Here is a 23,950-nt window from a genome sequence, read left to right as displayed (position 1 = left end):
TGTGGTTGAAACCCATACGCTCTGGCATTCAGGGAAATGAGAGATAATCTCATTGAAACGTATGAATTCCTTAAAGGGGGTTAACAAGTTGGGTGTTAAGAGGTTGTTTCCCCTGCCTGGGAAATCTAGAACATTGGTCACAGTCTCAGAATAAGGGTGCCCATCATTTCTGACTGAGCTGAGGAGAAATTTCTTCAATTAAGAGGGCGATGGCTCTTTGGAAATCCTTATCACAGACAGCTTGGATGCTCAGCCATTGAGTATGTGATAGACAGACTGCCTGTGTGGGGGGCTTTGTATGTTCTCCCCGCATCTACGCACATTTCCTCCGGGTTCTTCCCAAAGATATGCAGATTAGGTGGGTTGGCCATGCTCAATTGCCCTGTAATGTGAATTAGGCAAGACAGTTTTGTGTATTGAATTAATTCAGGGATGTGGGGATAGAGCACAAAGGTGGCATGGACATAGCAGATCAGTCATGATCTTGTTAACTGGTGGAACATGTTTCAGGGGCCAAATGGTCTACTTCAGCCCTCTTTATGTTTTTATAATCTGCTACTGCTGCATATACGATCCTTGCCCTTCACTTAGTAACGAGCAGAGGTAAGTGCATTGCAGGTCAGATGACCATCAAATAGTTACTTTGTTATTCTTTGAGGACACATGCATGGTGGCTCAGTCATTAGCACTGCTACCTCACTGTGTCAGGGAGCAAGGTCGAGTCCACTCTTGGACAATTGCCTGTGTGGGGGGGGGGCTATGCACCTTCTCCCATGTCTATGTGAGTTTCCTCCAGGTGCTCTGGTTTCTTCCCAAAGATATGGAGTTTAGGTGGGTTGGCCATGCTCGAGTGCCCCGTAGTGTGGATTAGTCATGATAACCGTGAGAATTGGGTACGATGCTTGTCGAAGGTTTGGTGCCAACTTGATGGGCTAAATGGCCTTTATCTGTGTTGTCAGGATTCTATGATGCTAATAGAGGTATTAATGCCAGCCCAACATGATTCATTTCGAGTTTTGTTACTCTACAGAAAGACAAATTAATTCAATTAAGAAAATATTACTACCTATGTCTTGCATGTGTGCTCCTAAATGTGGCAACTAAATGATGGCTTTACACATTATTCAATTTTTCCGTAGTGGTTCAACTCATTTGCTGCATAAAATCAATTCTTAATAACAAAAAGGATCCGTATTCTTATTATGAAACAGTTAAACTAAACAAAAATTATTGCTGTACTCAAAGGGTTAAATTATGAAGAGTGATTACCCATCTTCTCAAAGCTCGCTAAGTGATTACACCAATTGAGATTGTATTCCTTCCAACTTCAAACATCAAGGGGCCATCTGGTCTAAGGTTTCAACAGATTAAGAGAAGTAGGCTAGATAGAGTGCTTCTGCTGGTTAGGAAATCTAATACCAGGACACATAGTCTAAGAGTAAGAACTAGGTCTTCCAGGAGCCAAATCAGGAAACATTTCTCACACAAAGGATGGGAGAACTTTGGACCTAATTTCCAAAAACTGGTAATCGATGCTACGTCAATGTTAATTTTAAATGTAAGTCTGATAAATGTTACTTCTCAAAAGAGCTGTGGAACAAATCCTGGTAAAGGAGATCAGCCACAGATCAGCAGCAATCCCATTGAAGAGAGGGTTTGAAGAACTCTGAAGGCCAAATGGCCTCCAGTTCCTAAAGATATGAAGAGCACATACATACCTTGGCATGTTTTTTCTTTAACGCACTCAGTTCTTTTTGCTGCTTCTTCAACAATTTTAGGTAGGCCTATAATATCAAACAATAAAATCATTTTAATTGTTTGCAACTAAGGAAAGACCATAATAGCGACAGGAGTTCGGAATATGCCCTGCTTTGTTTTAAAGAATCTACATCAATTATCCCATTGCATCACTGTCATACAGTTCTCCTTTGTATCTTTTCCTTTATTTTGTATTTCCATTTTAGTTGTTACCTACAAAAAACTAACAGAATGTGATGTTTTTTGTGTAACACGTATATGAGAGAAAAGCTCATGAGGGTTTATGTTTCACCAACTATGAAAGACATTGCCTGTCTAACAAGGCCAATTTTTCTGATGTGTTTTTAACTCGCACTGTGACATTATAATTAGTAATGTTACAGTCATATAAGCTGATAAAATGTCAGGACTTGCTTCATCACTGTAAGACTGATCTAAGTATCAAATCAAACATTGGGAAAATAATTTCACCTGTAGATGCAAAGGTTTGGATCTTGTGGGGTGTTTTGATGGTGAACTGTCAAGCATTTGCTATCATTAACCCCCTAAAATTCATTGCAATAAGCTTTAGTGCAATTAAACATCTAAGTCCTGACTTTGCTGTGAGTCATTTATTCTCTTACCTTGAGCAACACTTTGCCCTACACCCCCATCTCTCCTGAGATGGCAATGAATGAGACCAGTTATGTGGCAAGAATTTTTACCTTCCTGTTAAACTCTCTGTGAGAATTCTTCAATGTGACTGATTGGTAGAACAGCTTAATGACATCACTACATTCAGTTGCATGGGTGAGAGGTCAAGTGTTTGCCATGGAGATTGAAAGATCTCAGTGCAGCTTTGTTCAAGGCCACAGTGAATACCCTTGCTCCATGACTGATAGCAAATTCTGAACCAAGCTTGTATTCATTCTATTTCTGGTTGTCTTAAAAAAATGCCCATTCTTCCTCTCTTTCTCATTCCCACTACTTTTCTTGTTTCTAAATGAAAATTCCACTCTGGTTCTCACTCAAATTTAACTCCATTTCCTCAAACCTCTTCCTTCGAAATAAATTTAACCTTTTTTAAACTTTGCTCATTTCCTTGTCCCTTTCACCCATTCATGAACAAACTTTTTACTAGTTGAAAAGTGGTTTTCAAGCTCAGGTTTCTGAGGATGTTGGATTGGCATTATCTGAAATATGACAAAGTACACCTGTGACATTAAATTTAAAAAATGCTTAATGTTGACAAGTACATTAATCGGAGACCATAGCAGTCAAAGTGCATAAGCGTGTAACAGCTAAGTGAATGTGAGGGAAAGGGAAATAATAAGTCATGCTGATAGACTTAGCTGAGAAAGCATAGGATACTAAATGCTAGCATGGACAAATTGGACTGAATTGTCTGTTTATTGCACGCAGTTATTTCTTCCTAATTTGTAGGTCATTCTTGGCACGGGGCAATTGTCTAGTTCAAGAGGGAAACAACATTTTATACCCAGATCTTTACAACTTGAGAATAAGATTCCATTATTTTTGAATTCACTATATCTTACACTGAATAAAACGTGTTTTGGAAACTGCAGAGAACTGTGACATGAGAGTTAAATAAAGAATAGCAGAGACCAGTGAATTAACACAGACACTTTGTTCATGGGTGTTTGTCAAGGAATGAGTAAGAAGATGGACTTAGGCTCTGGACACAGCCCGGTGAGCAAATCTTCAAACTGTGACACTTTTATAATCTGTCACAAAATGTGGGTATAGCTGATTCTGCCAACATGTATTGTTCACTTCTGTTTCCTTGTAAAAGGTAATGGTGAGCTGTCTTCATAAACTGCTGCAGTCTACATGGTGTAGGGACACCTACCATGCTCTTAGGTAGGGAGTTCCAGGATTTTGAGCCAGGAAAGAATTTTGAAGGACAGGTGATGTATTCGCATGTTGGGACGATGAGTGGAAAGGAACTTGCAGAAGGTGTTGTGCCCATGTATCTACGACCCTTTCAGATGTTAGAACTTGTGAGTTTGTGAGGGGCTGCTGAAGGTGACCTGTTGTGCATCAGAAAAATACCTAATTAGCTGTAAAGCAGCCTCAGGATATGAAAGGCATTATAAAGAAAAAAAAACTCACTGCCACTGCTTCAACATTACTAGGTCAAAATCTTTTCTTAATGGCACTGTGAGTGTATGTAAATTGCATGGACTATAACAGTTCAAGAAGGCAGTTCATCATCACCTTCTTAAGGTCAATTAGGAATAGGCAACAAATGTTGGACCTGCTACTGATATCTACATCACAGGAATGAATAATAGTTGAGCCTTTTAAAATGTTACATCAAAATTACCTTCATTTGCTTCAAGTCTTCAATATTCACCTGAGGTACCACCGTTATATCTGTAAAAAGAAAGTTCCAGCTACGATTATTCAGCATCACTAAACTCACTCCCAATTACTTTAAGCATAATAACAGTCCAATAGGATATACATGACATACTCATAACATTAAAACACTGCAGAGACTGATGTACACTGTGAAAAATAAAGCTACAACTCCAACATTTAAAACCCTGCAGCTAAAATGAAGTGACGCAGATGTTGGGAAGGTTCTAGCTAATTTTTTGATAAGCAAAGATAGTAAGGGATATGGCCAAAGGCAGGTACATGGGGTTAGGCCACAGATCAGCCACGATCTCATTGAAAGCTTGAAGGGCTAAATGGCTTGCTACTGTTCCTATGCAAGTGGCTTCAGTTGGTATTAATCACCATAACTGGAAAAAAAGTTTGCATTTAAATAGTGCCTTTCACAACCACAAAGTGCTTTACAGCTAATTAGACACTGAGGAAGACACTGTTGTAATGTTGGAAAATGTGGGAGCCAGTTTGCATGGAGTGTGGTCTTACAAACCACAATAAAGTAACGGCCATATAAATGGATTTTATGTCAGACGCTAGGTTTAGTATTCGACAGCTACACAGAACCGACTGGAGTGGGGAAGTGGGAACGTCTGCTTTTTAGTCATCAGTAAAAAGAAAGGAAGTCTTGGATTAATATAGTGTTTTTTTTAGAATGTGTTTTCCCATTTCACAACTAATGATCAATTCCTGTTGAGGTTACCAACCTTCTCAAACTCTCCCCGTGCCTGAGGTCTGCTAACCCCCAGGTTAGACACCCACCAGTTGTCTCTTGCTCTAATGAGAGAGTGGCCCGATAGTCCAGTGGGACTATGGTGACTTTACCTTTCACTCGTGTGCAAATTAACTCAATTATCTGAACAAAACAAGTTAATGTCTGATAACAAAGGATTTCAGGGCCATGGTGGATATGTACTTATGGTAGAGATTGTCAAACATCCATGAAGTATCGCCATCCTGCACTGCTAAAAGTGGCCAAGTACAAAACCATATTGTTACATTAGAAATCATCATCGTGTGGAAGCAGGCCATTTGGCCCATCGAGTCCACACCATCTCTCCAAAGAGCATTCCACCCAGATTCATCTGTACTACCTATCCCTGTAACCCCACATATCCCATATATATGTTTACACTACAATTAAAATAAAAACAAAAACAAAAGAATTGGCCTAACTGTAACTCTATAGAAGTGCTTATCAAAACTATATATATATATATATAATATATATATGTATATATAAAATATATGTACCACTAATAATTAATTGTTCCAATAAAATAATATCCCATAACACACCCTTGGCAAAGGCAAATTCAGTAAAATAGCTTGTCTCACATGCAATTCTAGCAGCAGGAAGAGAACCCCAGCTTTTAACTGTAACAGAGAGGGTAACAGAAGCTTCCACATCCAGCTTTAAGACCTCAGTAACTGCTGAAAGTTAAATGAAAAATACGGATTTTGTGGGAGCTTGATCCCACTCATTCAGGCTGCTTCTATTGTTCTAACTTTTAAAAAAATGGCCTCACAAGCTGTTTACTTTATTGGCTTTGAGCAGACTGTTGGTATCTCTGCCTCAACTTCTCTTCATTTAAAATAAAGGAAAAAAAAAACACCTCTTAAAGCCAAAGTATTGTCACACAATGAAATAGATTGTCAAATACACCATGGAATATGCCCATTCCTGCAATGTTTGTTCCATGGAAGTGGCACTTGGGCATTTTGGTCAATCACAATTTTAAAGCATAGGATCTAAGTTTTATGTAGATTTTATAAAGAGCTATGTTTATGAGCAATGCCACCACCAGATGGAGCAATTCAGTTCACGAGCAGCTACTCAATGAACACACTGCTCTTGCAGCAATGTGTGAGTTAACTTGGCCACACCTCTCGCTGTCAGTAAAGAATTGAAAGACAAGTTTTAAAATCAATGCAAAAAGCATTTCTGAGGATGAATTGCAGTGATTTGCAGCCGGGCATTACGACAGAGCAGGGTAACCTGTTGCATGGTACTAAAAGATCATGAGAAAATTTATAAAAGATTGAAATATTTTCACACTTAACATTTGTAGGATGCAACCTGAATGTTAAATGCCAGGACTGCTGTAGATCGACTGGGAGGCAGCAGCTCAATATAATCGGGTGAGTAAAATGAAGTAAACACAAGAATGGCGGATGCTGGAAATCTGAAACAGAAACAGAAATTGCTGGAGGAACTCAGCAGGTCTGGCAGCATCTGTGGAGAGAAAGTAGATAGCGTTTGGGGTAATGTTCCAGCTCAGGTCGAAACGAAGCCTGACAGGTGTGAATTCCAATTTGTCAACTAACTGTGCAGGCTTGCAACTGTGCAACTGTGCTTGTACAGATGAGTCATGAGGCTATTCCCTCCATTGGGAACCAATACCCTGTTCGTGAAATTGCTTTCTTGAGCAGAATGTTTGCCATCAGGATGTATGTTAAGTGGTTCTAATGGACCTTAATAAAAGTAACGTTTTGTGGGGCCCACCTAGTGTTCTGCTCAAATTCCCAAAGTGTTCCGTTAGATCTGTAAAAGGTAAGAGAGTCACTGGGCTGCTGGAAAATGAGGCGATAGTGAGCACTGCAGGTGCTGGAGATTAGAGTCAAGATTACAGTGGTGCTGGAAAAGCACAGCAGGTCAGGCAGCATCCGGGGAACAGGAAAATCGACATTTCGGGCCTGATTCCTGGTGAAGGGCTCCTGCCCGAAACGTCAATTTTCCTGCTGGAAAATGAGGCCAGAGAAATAGTCACGGAGAACAAAGAAATGGAGGAGGAACTGAGTTGGCACTTTCCATCAGTTTTCATGGTGGAAGGCACCAGCAGCATACCAGAACTTCAAGAGAGTCAGGGGACAGAGGTCATGGCTAAGGAGAAGGAGCTGGGTAAACTGCAAGGTCTGAAGGTGGAGAAATCCATCTAGGGTGGCCTAGATATGCTACACCCAGAGCTCTGAAGGAGATAGCTGAGGAGATTGTCATGGCTTTGATGATGACCATTCAGGAATCACTGGAGTCAGGGAGGATCCCAGAGGACTAGAAATGGCTAATTTATTACAGCAGAGAGAGAGTAAAAGATTGAAAATGGTAGGCCAGTTACCCTAACCTCAGTCATTGGTACAATTTTAGAGTTTATCATTAAGGATGAAATTGGGGAGGACTTGGAAGTGCGTGGGAAAATAGGTTTGTGTCAGCAAGGTTTCATCAAGGTGCGGTCATGCCTGACAAATCCTTGAGTAGGTAATGAGCAAGTTTGACAAAGGATAGTCAATGGATCTACTTGGATTTCGAGAAGATCTTTAACAAGGTATTGCATAGGAGGCTACTAAATGAGTAACAGCCTATGGTGTTAGGGGCAAGGTACTGGCATGTATAGAGGGTTGGCTGACTGACAGAAGGCAGAGAGTTGTAACAAAGTGGTCTCTTCAGGATAGCAGCCAGTGACTAGTGGAGTTCAGCAGGAGTCATTGTTGGGACCACAACGATTCATGTTATACAATAAAGATCTGGAAGAAGGAACTCAGGGCATTGCTGCTAGGTTTGCAGATAACACAGAGATAGGTGCAGGGACAGGTAGTGTTGAGGAAATAGGGAGGTTGCAGAAAGACTTGCACAGACTTGGAGAGTGAGCAAAAGAGTGGCAGATGGAATACAATGTGGGGAAGTGTGTGGTTATGCCCTTTGGGAGGAAAAAGAGGCACAGACTATTTTCTAAACGGGGAATGGCTTTAGAAATCTTGAGTACAAAGGGATTTAGGACTCCTAGTTCAGGATTCTCTTAAGGCTAACATACAATTTAGCTGTCAGTTAAGAAGGTCATTGCAACATTAGCTTTCATTTCAAAAGAACTAGAATACAAGAGCACAGATGCATTGCTGAAATTGTCTAAGACTCTGGTCAGACTATATCTGAAACATTGTGAGCAGTTTTGGGCCCCATATCTAAGGAAGGATGTGTTGGCCTTAGAGGGAGTCCAGAGGAGGTTCACAAGAATGATCCCAGGGATGAAGTCCTTGTTGTATAAAGAGCAGTTGAGGACTCTGCGTCTGTACTCAATGGAGATTAGAAGGATGAAGGGGGAATCTGATTGAAACTTTCCAGAATACTGAAATGCCTGGATAGAGTGGACGTGAAGATGTTTCCACTAGGATGAGAGACTAGGACCTGAGGGCACAATCTCAGAGTGAAGGGCCAACCTTTTAGAACTGAGATGAGGAAGAATTTCTTCAGCCAGAGGGGGGGGTGAATCTGCGGAACACATTGCCACAGGACGCTGTGGAGGCCAAGTCATTGAGTGCCTTTAAGACAAAGATGGATATTTCTTGATTAGTCAGGGGATCAATGGTTATGGGGAGATTAGAGTTGAGAAACATATCAGCCATGATTAAATTGTGGGACAGACTCGATGGGTCGAATGGCCTAATTCTTTTTCTATATCTTATGGTTTTATGTTGCACGTTGGTAAACAACATATCTGCAAGGGCATAAATTCAAAAGTTGCAATTTATAATATTAGCAATGTTGTATTTGTTAATTTACCACATAATTTCAGGGAGTAGTTTCACAAAGCTACATGGGATTTTTACACAGATATTCATTAATTAACATCCACTATACAAGCCAGAACCTTGCCCCAAACTTCACACAGTTTGTCAAAGGAACGTGTATACTAAGCTGAACTGCTTGTTCTCCTGTAAATGATCAAATGATAAGTGTATGTAGGCGGTGTTTAAATCTGAATTGAATAAGTGGATGACATTTCTTGGTGCAATGTTTTATTCTTTCATGGGATGTGGTCCAGACCAGCATTTGGGGAACATTTTTCTTACCCTTGGTTTGTTAGGCCATTTCACAATACATTTACCACATTTCTGTGGATTTGGAGTTACACATAAGCCAGGACAGTAGATTTCCAAATAAGTGCAGGAACTGGGTCATTTTTTAGACTATGGTTTTACAGTCACCATTGATAAGACAAACTTTCAAACTCTGATTTTATTAATTAACTCCATCAGGTGACATAGTGATTAGATTAGATTAGATTACTTACAGTGTGGAAACAGGCCCTTCGGCCCAACAAGTCCACACCGACCCACCGAAGCACAACCCACTCATGCCTCTACATTTACCCCTTACCTAACACTACGGGCAATTTAGCATGGCCAATTCACCTGACCTGCACATCTTTGGACTGTGGGAGGAAACCGGAGCACCCGGAGGAAACCCACGCAGACACGGGGAGAATGTGCAAACTCCACACAGTCAGTCGCCTGAGTCGGGAATTGAACCCGGGTCTCTGGCGCTGTGAGGCAGCAGTGCTAACCACTGTGCCACCGTGCTGCCGGGATTTGCAATACACTGCATCTGAAGGGTATTGGGAATTATCGGACTACTGAATTACTATTCCACTACTGTCATCCCTGAGCGCAAACTATCAGCAGCTGAGATTTTGTTGCACCAAGAAATTCCATCCACTTATTTAATTCAGATTTAAACACTGGCTACATCCACTTATCATTGACTACACCAGGAGCTGGGGAGACTCCACAGGATCTGTGAATTCCTCTAATGGCCATTGCCGCACATTGTCTGTGGAGTCCATTGGTGCCTCTTTAATTATCATGTATTGTAATTATAATGTTAGTGGAGTATGACATGGGGAACTGCTTTCATGGAACTATGAGTAAGCAGTACGACACGCTCCACTGGCACTACTTTGTGTTCACTGAGGGACGACACCACAGATGACAGAAAGCCAGTTAAGTTTATGATCAACATTATATGGATTCTGAAACAAACTATTGCTTGCATGTTCATACACTGGCATTGTGTACGGTTCTGTGAGAAACTCCATAGAATGTTCACAAGGCTGATCCCTGGTATGGAGGGACTACCATATGAGGAGAGTTTGAGTAGGATAATCCTGTAGTCATAGAATGCGAAGACCATATATAAGATTCATAGTGGACTTGACAGGGTAGGTGCAGAGAGGTTGCTTGCATTTGTGGGTGAGTCTAGTAGCAGAGGGCATAATCTTAGAATTGGGGGTTGCATATTTAAGGCAGAGGTGAGGAATGATTTCTTCTCTCAGAGGGGAGTGAATCTGTGGAATTCTTCATCGTAGAGGGCTGTCGAGGCTAGATCATTGAGAATACTCAAGGTTATGATAGACACATTTTTAATCAGTAAGGGAAACAAAGGTTATGGGGAAAAGGCAGGAAAATGGAGTTGAGGATTATCAGATCAGCCATGATCTCAGTGAATGGTGGAGCAGGTTTAATGGATTAAATGGTCTACCTCTGTCCCTACACCTTATAAGGTTCATAAGGGAATTGACAGGGTAGATGCAGAGAAGTTGCTTGCACTTGCGGGAGAATTTAGGACCAGATATATCACAAATTTGCAACATATTTAATCTTCTCTATTAGCCAGGAGGTGGGTTAGCTCAGTTGACTAGATTGTAGTGTAGAATAAAGCCAAACGCATGAGATCAATCCTTGTACTGGTTGTGGTAGCTCCCGGAGGACCTGTCTCCTCACCTTTAACCCACATAGGCAGAGTATACTTAATGAATTGGAGGAATGCAAGGAGCTGTCCATGGTCCTTTATGGACTATGGCTTCTTAACACACCATTGTCATCTGGTCCAAGTACAGGTCGTTCTGCTATAACATGCGTTTCGTCAACTCGAATTAGCTCTGACGTGACTGACGAATTGTAGACGCTGTTTGGATAACACAAACTTTCAACTGAACGAGCATATCGAACTTTCTCTTAGCGATTTTCTACAGCGCAATTTTCGATAACGGTTTCCCATAACGTGATTTGCTCTTGTGCGAGGTTGCAGAAGAACACAACTGTGGCGTTATAGCAGCACGGCCTGTATTCATTGATAATCTCATACTCAACTTTATCATCATGACAATGGGAGGGAAGGAGCCAAAGTCCATAAAAGACTATTGGCATCTTTCTCCATTATTCTAATTTATTAAACAGCGTAATAGCGGTAAGGGCTGGATGAGGCACGTAAGTGGCCATTAAGACCATAAGATCTAGGAGCAGAAATAGGCCATTCAGCCTGTCAAGTCTGTTCTGCCTTTCAATGAGATCATGGCTGATTTGATAGCCGTTTGCTCCATTTTCATGCCTTTTTCCCTTAACCCTTGATTCCCTTACTGATTCAAAATCTGTCTCTCTCACCCTTGAATATACTTAATGATCCAGCCCTAATAGCCCCCTGATTAGATTAGATTCCCTACAGCATGGAAACATGTCCTTTGGCACAACAAGTCCACACTGACCCTCCGAAGAGTAACCCATCCAGACCCATTTCCCTCTGACTAATGCACATTCACCTGACCTGCACATCTTTGGACTGTGGGAGGAAACCAGAGCACACAGAGGAAACCCACGCAGACTCCACACAGACAGTCGCCCAAGGTTGGAATCGAACCTGGGACCCTGGTGCTGTGAGGCAGCAATGCTAACCACTGAGCCGCTGTGCCTTCTGTGATAAAGAATTCCATAGCTTCTCTATCTTTTGACAGAAGAAATTCCTCCTCATTTCTGTTTTAAATGCACAACCTCTTTTTCTGAGGCTATGCCGTCTGGTCCAATCTCCCCCGAGAGGAAACAACCTGTCCACATCTACCTTTCTAAGTCCTCTACAAATCTTGTGTGTTTCAATATGGCCACCTGTCATTCTTCTCTATTCTAATGAGTATAGGGCTAACCTACTCAACTTCATCTTACATGGCAGTTCCTCCATAACAGAACCAGCCTACTGAGCCTTCACTGGACAGCTTCCAATGCCAGTCTATCCTTCCTTCGATAAGGGGCCCAAAAACTGTCCATGGTATTCCATATAATGGACAGGTTGAATAGGCTGGGGCTATTTTCCCTGTAACATCAAAGGCTGAGGGGTGACCTTAAAGAAGTTTATAAAATTATGAGAGGTATGGATAAGGTGAATAGCCAAGCTCTTTATCCCATGGCGGGGGAGTCCAAAGCTAGATGGTATAGATATAGGGTGAGAGGGGAAAGATAAAAAATGGACCTAAGGGGCAATGTTTTCATACAGAGGGTGGTATGTGGATAGAATGAGCTGCCAAAGGAGGCTGGGATAATTACAACATTTAAAAGGCATCTGGATGGGTATGTGAATAGGAAGGGTTGAGAAGGATTCCGGCCAAATGCTGGCAAATGGGACTAGATTAATTTAGGATATCTGGTCAGCATGGATGAGTTGGATCGAAGGGTTTGTTTCCATGCTGTACATCTCTATAGCTCTACGACTAGAGTCATGTGTAGTTAAGTGGTGGATGGAGCAACAAATGCTTCCACACAGCCCTTCCTTCCTACCCAGAGACAGATTGGGGGTGGGCAGGTGACACACCCAATCCTGAGGCTATGCTGTCTGGTCCAATCTCTCCCAAGGGGAAACAACCTGTCCACATCTACCTTTCTAAGTCCTCTACGAATCTTGTGTGTTTCAATATGGCCACCTGTCATTCTTCTCTATTCTAATGAGTATAGGGCTAACCTACTCAACTTCATCTTACATGGCAGTTCCTCCATAACAGAACCAGCCTACTGAGGGAGCTTAAAATGCAGCCCAACGTGAAACTGTTACCCAACCTAGATGCCAGGGGGGAATGTTTTTGCCCAAAAAAACCATTCAATATCTGCAAACTCAACAAGATTTAAGGCTTCCAAACCAATAAGACTAAATTAAGAAGACAAACACCATTTAAAAAAAAAAGCACCATTGTCCTTGATTCTCACCTTTCTTTGCATCGTTTCCAGTTCCTTGTCCTGACGTTGAGTTCTGCCTCAGTTCTGAGCTGCTTTGTGGTGTAACGCTTGCTTTAACCGGATTAGATTTCCCTTTCTTATCATTTTTGGAGGTGTCGTTTGGCACATCTGCTATATCGCTCTTGAAGTACAAAGCAGACAAAATGCCAAGCGTGACAAAACAATCCACTAACTGATGTTCTACATTAAGAAACCTCACCCAAACTGGCCATCTTAGAAATTGGGTAGAGCTACATAAATTTAAACTCTGTAAGAAATATTCTCAAGTCTTATCGACCAGTTGTTAGGTCTACAAATACGTGCGTGCGACTTACTTATGTACATAATTACGGTCGGTTCTGGTGTAACATGACAATCCCATTCTCATGCGATTTTGCGTTATAAGAAAATCTTGCAGTAGCCTTGCTATGTAATGGGACCAGAATCACGTTATAACCAAAGTTCACGTTCTACAAGTAAAAGCTTAAATTTTTCAATTGCACATTAAAGCCAATTCACGTTGAAGAAACATGTGTTACAGCAGAACCTACTATACATTTTTATGATCACATTGTTAAAAACATTATTGTTGGATCTGATAGATATTAATCGTGCGCAATCTTTCCCCTTGGCCACAGCTGCAAGTTACAGGTTACCTGAGCTCAGGATGCCTATAAGATATAGGAAAGGCCTTCATTTTCCTGCCTTTGGCTCAATGCACTTCCAGTAAAGACCATGCATTAATGCCATTGCTGAACCTCCCTATTTCGACCTTCATAACATCGCATGAATTCAATAGTCTCAGCTTATCTGATGCTGAGACTCTCATCTGCACCTTAGTGAACTTTAGATTTTATTTTTCAGTAATGCAGTCTGGGCTGGACCCCCAAATTCCAATTTATGTTGCCCAAATGCCTCATATTCATGTGAAATCTTGATCATTCATGTACCTTGTATATGATGACCAACACTGGGTCCTGGCTAAACAAGGTCTTGCTCTTGAATTCCTCATTGCTGTTTTCAAAACACTTCCCGTTCTCACCTCTCTCTATCTTTGTCATGTCCTCTAGCCCCACAACTCTCTATAGTATTGGCACTCATCTCATCTTGTCCTCCTGAGCATCCAAATTGGTTTCTAGTTGCCTGTGCCTTAAACTCTGGAATTCCCTCCTTAAACCTCTCCAGCTCTTTTTCCTGCTTAGGATGCTTCTTAAATCTAACTTCTGTGACCAAGCGCTGAGTCAGTTGGTGCAATATCTCCTTATCTAGCTCAATTTCATAATCTCTTTTATATTGCTCCTGCGAACTAACTTAACATGTTTGATCATATTGAAGTGTGAGTGAAATCTTCACCAAATCTTTCAGCACCCCTCTGAATATTTCCATCAATTCTTGCTTTACTCCTCTATAAACTATTGTATGGATGTTAAAGAAAGCAATCAGTAAGGTAATTAAGGATTGTGTGGATTAGTGGAACTGAGGATTATCAGATCAGCCATGATCTCACTCATTGACAGAGCAGACTTGATGGGCTGAATGGCCTACTTCTACTCCTAGATCTTAGGATCTAATGGAATGGTACACATGCCCCTACCAGTTCACTTCATCTCTGCTTTTGGCAGGTTAGTACATAGTCATGCAATGGTGCTGCATGATTAGAGATTAATGACATTTCCAAAAACTATTCTGCTAATGAATTACAACTCAGCCACCAAAAGCTGCTTGGCAATTCCTGCAGAATCACATTTAAAAATGTGTGCCTGAGCTGGAGGTGAAATAAAGGGGTGGTAAATATAAACTGCTGATTTTGATAAATTGATTTAGGCCTGAAATAAAGGTTTGTTTCCTGCAATAATCTTTTTTCTTTCCTGGCTCTCTAAAACAATTGGATTAGGATGTCTGTCTCTGGGACAACCCTGCAGTAACTTACTCAAGAGTTTAGCACATGAAAGTTGGCTGTTGTTTGATGCTGGTGTTATCGCATTTCAGCCTCATCCGATCTGCGTTCAGCATCTATTTAGAACAGTGCAGCACAGTATAGGTCCTTTGGCCCTCGATATTGTGCCAACCTTTTATCCTACTCTAAGATCAAAATAACCTACACACTCTTCATTTTACTATCATAATTGCATGCATCTAAGATTGAATCTTCATGATCACCCAAAAGATATGTTTACAATGTGAACCAGGAGCAAAGTGAGAACATTTTGTTAAAGAACATCTTCCCAATATGATTCTGACTCCAACCAATCTTGCCGGAGGTGGGGATCTGATTGGCAGAGTAGATCATTAATTAGCTTCAACTTGGGGTCTACCTGGTTATACCACTGGGACCTTGCTGATAACTAACAGGCCTGAATGCTCCTGTGTTGAGGTTTAAGTTCAGCAGTTACTTACAAATGACCTCCCAGAAATGGGCATTGGGTCCAGAGAATTCTCCTTTAAAACTCAAAGCTGTAGTATATAGAGTTATGGCCCCCAGTCAATCCTGAGGAAAGGCTGCCTCTCTACTTCCATGACCTGACTATGACAACATTTCTTTATTTAGAGACTTCACCAACTCTTCAGAAGCCAATTCCAACTTCAGGTGTCCTTGTGCTTTCTGACCTATCCTGGTGGCACCATCTCTCCTGGTGATTCTGTCAACTAAACATCACTGGTGGACCTGTCTGTTCCCTGTTCTGCCAGACAATCTTAATTGGATGGAGATCTTGGAGGCAGTTTCTGAACTGGTCATCTCCAGGAATATCTCCATCTCTGATGTCCCCACTTGATCACTACCAGGCTCCCAACCTGGAAGTTGAGTTTGCTTTAGAGTCCGGATAATCCAGTGATTACGATCTGGTCATTAACCTCCCTTTCAAATCCATCAAGGATATATTCATGAGTTAAAAACCCGGCTGATTCAACCCACAATGTGATGACTGAGCACAAGCCAGAGATTAAAGATTCCATTCTGTGTGATCCACAGAGTGCACTTAAGAAAGAAAGAAAAATGTGGGCAATTAAAATTCTTTTAATTTTGAAACACACCAGCTCCTAGGCTTGAAAATAAGCCAGGGAAATCTCAATCAGTGACAAGTTACAAAATTGTCTGGATAACATAATTCTTAGATTCCTTGTATTGACAAACCGCATTATATATCAACTTAAAATGCAGTAAAACCTCCAATTTCTGCACAAGTACAACACACTGGAAAGTAACGTTGGATATTAAAGGATCCATTCTTAATAGTTCTTCATTATTAGGAAGATTGCACTCAGAAACCATGGTTTGATGTAAAACTCCTCAACAGACATTTGCATCTGTTGTTTGGTATATTTTTCTTTTGACTAACATTAATGAGGGAAAATAAACTATTTGCGAACTTATTCAGAAGGAAGATTATTCATTTGCTAGTCAGTGTAAATGTTTAAGTATTTTTTACGTACAGTTTCGATTCCCATTGCTCTCATTTGGTCAGCTCTCTTTTCCATTACCGACAGAAACTTCTTTGGATCTGATAAAGCGTCAACGATATCTGATGAGGAAGAGAAAAGCCTTAAAGAGGTTCGAAAAGAAATAACACCGAATGCTATTATTTTCAAGGCAAGGATTGTTGCAAGGATAAACACTAGGTCATCTGGAGTCCAGAGATCAAGATTAGCCAGACACCTCTAATGCTTTGATTTGCTCTTTGTACAGTAGATTAAAATATTATATTTAAATTCATACAGATTGGTTTTCATACGTACCACATAAAGTTGTGTAAAAGAGACCAGACTTTTAGGAATTGACTTTTATCTAAGTACTGAAAACAATAAATGCTGGGGATCACAGGGGGTCAGACAGCATCCATGGAGAGACAGCAAGCTAACATTTCGAGTCTAATGACTCTTCATCAGAGCTTGACATACGTAATACTTTTGAGGGGTTGAAATCCATGTCAGGTTTTTGCAGCTGCCAATAATGACAGTCATTGCTGACCATGGTCCTGAATTCAGCAGGGAACAGCTGCCCCAGGCAGTCTACCGGTAGTTCTGATGTTTAAATGAGAAAAGAGTTCAGACCTAATAAACTTTTCCCACAAGTCTTACTCCTAAAATTAAAACAGGGTCTGTGAAAAAAGGATTTTGTCCTTCAAAAGTCCCAAAAGTTGGGGTTGCCTATTACACAAGAATGATGATTACTTCAGCATGCACAGTAGATCTTAGAGAAGAACAGGAAGACAGAGAAATTTAAGTACTTACAAAGGAATTTTGAACTGGACTTGTGTTAATCATGAGAGAATAAATTCACATGGAGGGGGTTTAAAGTACAGAGGGAATTTAAGACTTGGATGTCGGGATGCCAAAACTGTGTGAGTCATAAGTATGGGGTGGGATTTAAACATAGATGAAAAAGGCACCAGGAATTTTGGATAAGTTATTTTGATTAGATTGATTGTAGTCACATGCACCTAAATACAGTGAAAAAGTTTTGTTTTGTGAGTAGTATAGATGGATCATAGAAACAAGGACATACAGATCACAGAGTGCTTAAACGGAGCATGGCGTAAGAGATTACGGCTGCACAGGAAGTGCACAAAGCAAGATCAACGTTAGCGAGAACAACATTATTTGAAGTTAGAGCAGTCTAATAACAGCAGGGAAGAAGCTGATCTTGAATCTGTTGGTGCATATGTTCAAACTTCTGTATCTTCTGACTGATGGAAGAGTGTTGATGGAAAGGAAATCAAGGGATTCTGGTTTTATGAAGATGTGGGTGTACTGTACCTTCAAGAGAGTTAAAAGCTAACAGAACTACCTGACAACACCAAGTATTCTGAATAAGATACAATGTAACATGTAGTTAGGGTAGCTGGTTGCCTGGAGACAGAAACAGATTCGGATTAGGCCAATCAGTTTAAATTATACCCTGAAAAATACCAAATTCCAATCAAGTTTGAATTGAATATATTGACAATCTTAAAAGCCAATGACACAATCCGATGCTTTGGGGAAATAAGACCAGGAAAAATCGAACAGTTAGGAGGAGAACTGCCAGGCCACCAGCATGTGGAGATTACCCAAAAACTAGCTCTCTTAAAGGTACCTTTATTGATCCGTGACCTGTGAAGCATAATCCCTAAGAAGAAAAGAAGACACAGGAAGATCCAAATAGAAGATGCAACAGTTGGCTGGTTTTGAAAACTTGAATTTTTGGTAAATCTTAACCGAGGTTTTTGTAGGACTAGTATTATAGAAGGGAAGCTAAAAGGCAGGTTAGAGGAGTGAGTTGTAAATAGTTGTTAGTTAATTATTCTCTGTTATACTTTAAGAAATAAAGTTGTTAATTTTTACTTTAAATAGTTCTTGGCCTCTCGAATTTTCACAGATTACTGCGCGGGATAAACCTTTTCTATGTTGCTGGTGTAAATTAAGCAGGAGGGTTTACCCCATGTCGTAACATTAGCCTGGTGAACACTAGAATTACCAAGCCTGGAGGCAACTAAGGCAAAACTGAAAGAGTTCCAGCAGCAAATGAGCTCAGGTGGAGGCAGAAGTGAACAGTGTATGCAGAGGTGAAAGTAGTCAATCTTTGTGAGGGATGAACTCAAACATTGGACCTGGTCAAGCATGACAGGAAATGGAAAATCTGACCTGGAGGCTTCCAAATTTATACATGTCACAGAAAACGAGATGGTCATTTAAATCTAAACAAGTAACAACATTATTGAAAATAAAAGCATGCCAATGGCTCAGTAGCATAGGTGACATGCATTTCATACCCATAGAGCATGGGTCCCAGATTCAATCCCTGATTGTAGCCAGGCAGTCATTTGGGATGCCACCACTGGCATCAGTGCCCTGGTGTCACTGTCCAATAACGCTCTGGAAAATGAATACGTTTACCAGTGTGGGGCTCAGCTGCAACACCCTCATTGCGAGACAGCATGCTGAGAACCTGGGTCCAAACTCAATGATGGGCACTGAGCCAAGGTATGGAAGGCCACTCTCAGAGCTCTCAGGAGAGACTGAGTGGACCATTAAAAAAGGCAATGTAAATATAGCAGACAAAATTGCCAAAATTGCCTGATAGAAACTTCTAGTTTGTAAATTATTCCCATGGAACATATACTCAGACGATTTAATTCTGCCACAATCAAAAGTTGTTACAGACAGTTCAGGCAGAGGATCCTTTATGCGAACATCCAAAAACCAAAAAGCTCTTAAATCCGAATGTTTTTTTGTGAGGTTTTTTTCTAATTAGCAAGGTTGTTTGGCAAGCAAACAGTTCACCCCAAATCGACACCCACTTGATGTGTGTCACTCAGGTGCGACGTGGCCAGGGTGGGGCATGACCAGGTACGTTCTTAGTTAGAAGTCTGCTTCTCCAGTAAGATTTTAAAAAATTTCACCATTAAACTGTCACATTCTGAAAACCGAAAAATTCCGAAGTCCGAAAAACAGCTGGTCCCGTGCATTTCGGAGAAAGGATCCTCTACCTGTACAAATGTTGCTTTACGTTTCAATTGTCATTCACATAGTGGGCAACCTTGCAGTCCATTCTCATTGTAAGATAATGCGAACTGATATAAGAACTTGACTGTCTCACCTCCAAATCCATCGGGGACATAGGTTTTGAGTACAATGTTACAAAAGACCGTGGGCAACGATAAGGGCTTATTGCCCTCATTTCTGAGAGATATGTGCCGGTAGCCAGCTTGCAGACCGTCCAAAGGAAGGATTCTTTGGCCAATCAGCCTGTTGTTGTCATCATAAACTGCTATTCTCAACACTGCGAGGTCTGGCAGAATGACCTGGAAAATGAACCCAATTCTGACTTTGTTTTCACTACCGAAACAAAATTAGTTTCACAACTCAAAAGAAAATGGTACAATTGCACTGCACGCTAACGCAACAAAGACTGTGCATTGTGAGTCAAGACTTAAACTATATTAATGGTACTTCTGAACAGAGCAGATTTTATGCCAGAATTGTTCTCTTCATAGAGTCATAGAGATGTATAGCATGGAAACAGACCCTTCGGTCCAACCTGTCCAAGCCGACCAGATATCCCAACCCAATTTAGTCCCATTTACCAGCACCCGGCCCATATCCCTCCAAACCCTTCCTATTCATATACCCATCCAAATGCCTCTTAAATGTTGCAATTGTACCAGCCTCCACCACTTCCTCTGCATGAAAAGGTTGCCCCGTAGGTCTCTTTTATATCAATGGAGTAATTTAATTCTACACTTCAACTTCCCACTTGTTTTTGAGAAGCGCATCATCCATTCGAAGCAGTTTGCTTTCTTTTCCAAAGTGAATCCACAAAGCTAATAGTTTTATGGATTTGTCTTGATTTGGATGGTGATTGGAAAGGAAGGGTCGAGCTTAGTTTAGTGGTGACCCACAGTCTTTCCTCATAGTCCACATCAAACTCGTTCTGGCTCCATGTTCCAGCTGGAATCCTTTTGGTCAGATCCCCGACTGCAATCAGGTGAAGCGTAGCTCAGGGGTCTACACTCTGTCCATCACTCTCCTGAAGTGGCAATCAGCATCCTATCTAAATCACAGGATCACACTCAGCCAAACCCATACCGAACCCACCCCCTGACGTGGATTTTAAAAATAGCACTGCTGCCTAGCGCTGAGGGATATACCATCCTTAGGGAGATTAGCATTGTCACGCCGACACTGGGACTAGGCTACTTAGATATCAGCCACTATTTGCTAGGTACTACCATATGTTTGCACATGAGGTCTCAAAACTGCTGCGCTATTCATGATTCATGTTCAGGAACTATATAAGCCTCTGCCTCTCCCACATTGAGTGACACAACAGCTCTTGTTTTCTCTTAACCCTAACCCTAAATCCCTCTCCAATGCTTATCCTACCAGTTAGAATAAAGCATGACTCGTTGGGTTTAAAAATGAGATTAACTGGACAGTTCTTTCATGGGCTGCATAACTTCCTTGGGTGTGGTGTGATTCTGTGCTTCACCATCCCGCAGGCAAACATTCCCGTTCTATTTCTGTAACATCAGACTCGGAACCAATTTCAGCACCACATCTCTAACCTACCTTTCGAAACACAAATGGTTCCTCGTTATAAACAGGGTTCAATCCATTGTTCATCACCATTCGTGTTCGGAACTCCTTTCGAATAGTGTCAGTTGGTAGGCCATACATATCTACTTCTACGTATGTGCCGATTTTCTTATCTGATAGAAATTGGCCTGATATTACCTAGAAAAGAGAAAGACATTTATGTAATTACAGGCTAACAAATACTTTATCATGGAACCGTATCCTTTTAAGTGTTCACAAGATGTGGGCATTGGGAGTGGTTACGGCCCATTCCTATATGCCCTTAAGAAACTGTTGTTGAGTTACCTTCTGGAACTATTATGCATGAATGTCTCTCATTGTGGTTATCTAATACAACATAATGGCTTTCTAGACTATTTCAGAGGGTTGTAATTGGTTAACTATGTTAGCTATGGATCTGGAGTCACAGGTAGGCCAGAATAAGACAGGATGGCAAATTTCCTTCCCTAAAAGATATCAGTAAACCAGATGAATTTTTACAACAATCCAGTAGTTCTTTGATCAATATTTTAACTGTGCTGGGAACACATATATTTATGCATTATGAAAATTGGAAAATGGCAAGTTTGGATACTTTCTGGGTTAGAAAGGATTTACCATGTGAATTCTTGGAGTTCAAACATCAAAGGTCAAAAGATCATTCATGAAAAGCAACACTGGATAGCTGCCTGTAGTATTTTGGTGGGGCACACAGAGTTTGGGAACTTGATTGAAGTTCTGTAGAGTGAGAACGTCAATTCCTCAGTTTTCCTATTCTAGTCAGTAGTATTAAAAAGGCGTCTAATGTGAACATCTTAAGTTAGAGGCAATCTTCTTCTGCTTGAGTTCTCTGTCCAAAGCAAATTTGACTCATGGCCTCCACCATGTTTAGGACGAAAGGAGGATTCCAAATCCACTTCATCTCGAATGGGGATAGACCCCATTTTGTTGGCGTCAATCTGACTTACACCAACCATCCTGCCAACTGGATCTAGAACTATCATCTTTGAATTTAAAGGAGGCTTAATAACTGCCTTGATCTATTAACCGTATCTAAGGGACAAAACAGCCATATTGTAAAAGGCATTCTTTGCAGAAATCATACTGGGAACAAATGACCAATACTTTTTGTGAATTGTCTCGGTATCCATGGGAATAGTTTAGCATGTTTGATATGAATTGTTCACAATGGTTTGTCTTATTGATAATTGTATTGTTGTAACATTGCTTGTTTAACCACAATCCGCATTTAAAAGTATGTATCATTTGTTTATAGTGGAATGCAATTTCTGGGACTAAAAGGAATTAGAGGATGGACAAATATCTCAGTTTACAGAGTCTAGTTACAGGGGTGGAGTACAGATAATCTTTACATGCAGCCGGTAAAAATGGTTAGTCTGTGCTATCCCTTGTGGGCACCTGTGGTTTAGTGGTAGTGTCCCTACCTCTGAGGATCAGGTTCAAGTCCCACCTTCTCCAGAGGTGTGTAATAACATCTCTGAACAGGTTGCTTATAACATGTACAGACTACTTCCCAATAGACAGTCAGGATTAGGGACAAGAGTTGAAAACTCAAGTGTCTTCATTGACATAGTTACACTATTACTTCGGTGGTGTAACTCTGTAACACGGCTCAATGTAATGACAATTTTGAGATGGAAACGGGAAAAAAAGGCGTTGTTTGTCCTGGCAGTAATCAAGAGAACCTTGAGACACAAAAGATTCTCTGCTGATTTTATTGCTTTTTGTTAAGTACATATCATATCTTGGATAGTAAATTCCGCTTGGCTCATAAATACTGGTTGTTTGTACTTTGTTAAGACCCCCTCAGTTTGAGAGTTTTATGCTCCAAAACAGTGAAGTTCCAAGGTTGAAGTGAGGCAGCTTTGCTCATGGCACCTTACACAGTCCATGATTCGATACGGGCCGTATGAATATTCTAGCAGCAGGTTTTCAGAACGGTTAACGGTTGTCACATTTTCTTGGTAGATTGTACATGCCTTAAAAGAATGGAGCCGGGGCGGGGGGGTCAATGCTGATCATAAGTTTGTCCATCTCATGAAACACAATGGTGTTGCAGTGAATGACAGGTGGACAACGTAAGACATTTCCTCTGATTTCCTGAAATTTACTTCCATAAACAAATGAACCACTCTGTCATAGAGACTGAGAGACAAATGGTGCTATCAAAATAATAAAGAAGCTATGAACTGGAGGTCTCTCCTCTCTTTGTGGGACTTCGCTGTGGATAATACACTATTTTCGACAAGATGTCTACAAAACTGCACAAGCTGGCGACCATGACTCTGAACTGCTTTTAGACACAATGAGGATCTAATTGGATGTGAAATATAGTTCCTTTATTTTTCTTCTTACCTGGACAGAACAGGTTGCTGCAATAACCCCATCCACTGGAGTCTCAGAGAATGGGTCAAAGGTCCGATCAGGGCGACGCATGAAGTCAGGCTTAAGGAGGAAACTAACAAGGGATAAAAGGAATTCCAAAGAAATTAGCACTTCAGTGCAAATTATGCAAATTTCTATTACAGAGCATAATCATCTCAAAAACTTAACGGTTTCTGACAAATCTATGGATAACTATCATTAGAAACAATCTGCACAAGGTTTATAAAATCACGAGGGGTATAGATAATGTAAATAGCAACGGTCTTTTGTCTAAGTTGGGTGAATTCAAAACTAGGGGGCATATTTTTAAATTGAGAGGAGAAAGATTTATAAAGGGCATTAGGGGCAAATGTTTTACACAGAGAATGGTTCGTGTGTGGAGTGAATTGCCAGAGGAATGCAGGTACAGTGACAATGCTTTAATGACTTTTGGATATGCACATGAATAGAAAAGGTTTGGAAGGATATGGGCCAAACGCAGGCAGATGGGACTTATTTAGTTTGGGAACATGGTCAGTGTGGACTAATT

The 23,950-nt window shown here is 40.9% G+C and overlaps 1 protein-coding gene across 8 annotated transcripts in view; it reads right to left on the bottom strand.

The window, feature by feature from the left end:
• LOC122553085 (1-phosphatidylinositol 4,5-bisphosphate phosphodiesterase beta-4) overlaps nucleotides 1-23,950 on the bottom strand; it is a 533,291-nt gene that overhangs the window by 100,372 nt on the left and 408,969 nt on the right. For all 8 annotated transcript variants that reach the window (XM_043696591.1, XM_043696592.1, XM_043696594.1 and 5 more), the window contains 7 exons: nucleotides 23,392-23,494; nucleotides 21,010-21,174; nucleotides 19,538-19,742; nucleotides 16,393-16,481; nucleotides 12,952-13,102; nucleotides 4,085-4,134; nucleotides 1,719-1,784 (listed from right to left, as the gene is read on the bottom strand). In XM_043696591.1, coding sequence (XP_043552526.1) covers nucleotides 1,719-1,784; nucleotides 4,085-4,134; nucleotides 12,952-13,102; nucleotides 16,393-16,481; nucleotides 19,538-19,742; nucleotides 21,010-21,174; nucleotides 23,392-23,494 — 829 coding nt within the window. The remainder of the gene's footprint in view (nucleotides 1-1,718; nucleotides 1,785-4,084; nucleotides 4,135-12,951; nucleotides 13,103-16,392; nucleotides 16,482-19,537; nucleotides 19,743-21,009; nucleotides 21,175-23,391; nucleotides 23,495-23,950) is intronic.

This window comes from Chiloscyllium plagiosum, chromosome 9 (genome assembly GCF_004010195.1).
Source record: "Chiloscyllium plagiosum isolate BGI_BamShark_2017 chromosome 9, ASM401019v2, whole genome shotgun sequence".
Lineage (NCBI taxonomy): Eukaryota > Metazoa > Chordata > Chondrichthyes > Orectolobiformes > Hemiscylliidae > Chiloscyllium > Chiloscyllium plagiosum.
The sequence above is the reverse complement of the archived record's forward strand: the minus strand, read 5'-3'. Positions and strand labels throughout refer to the sequence as shown.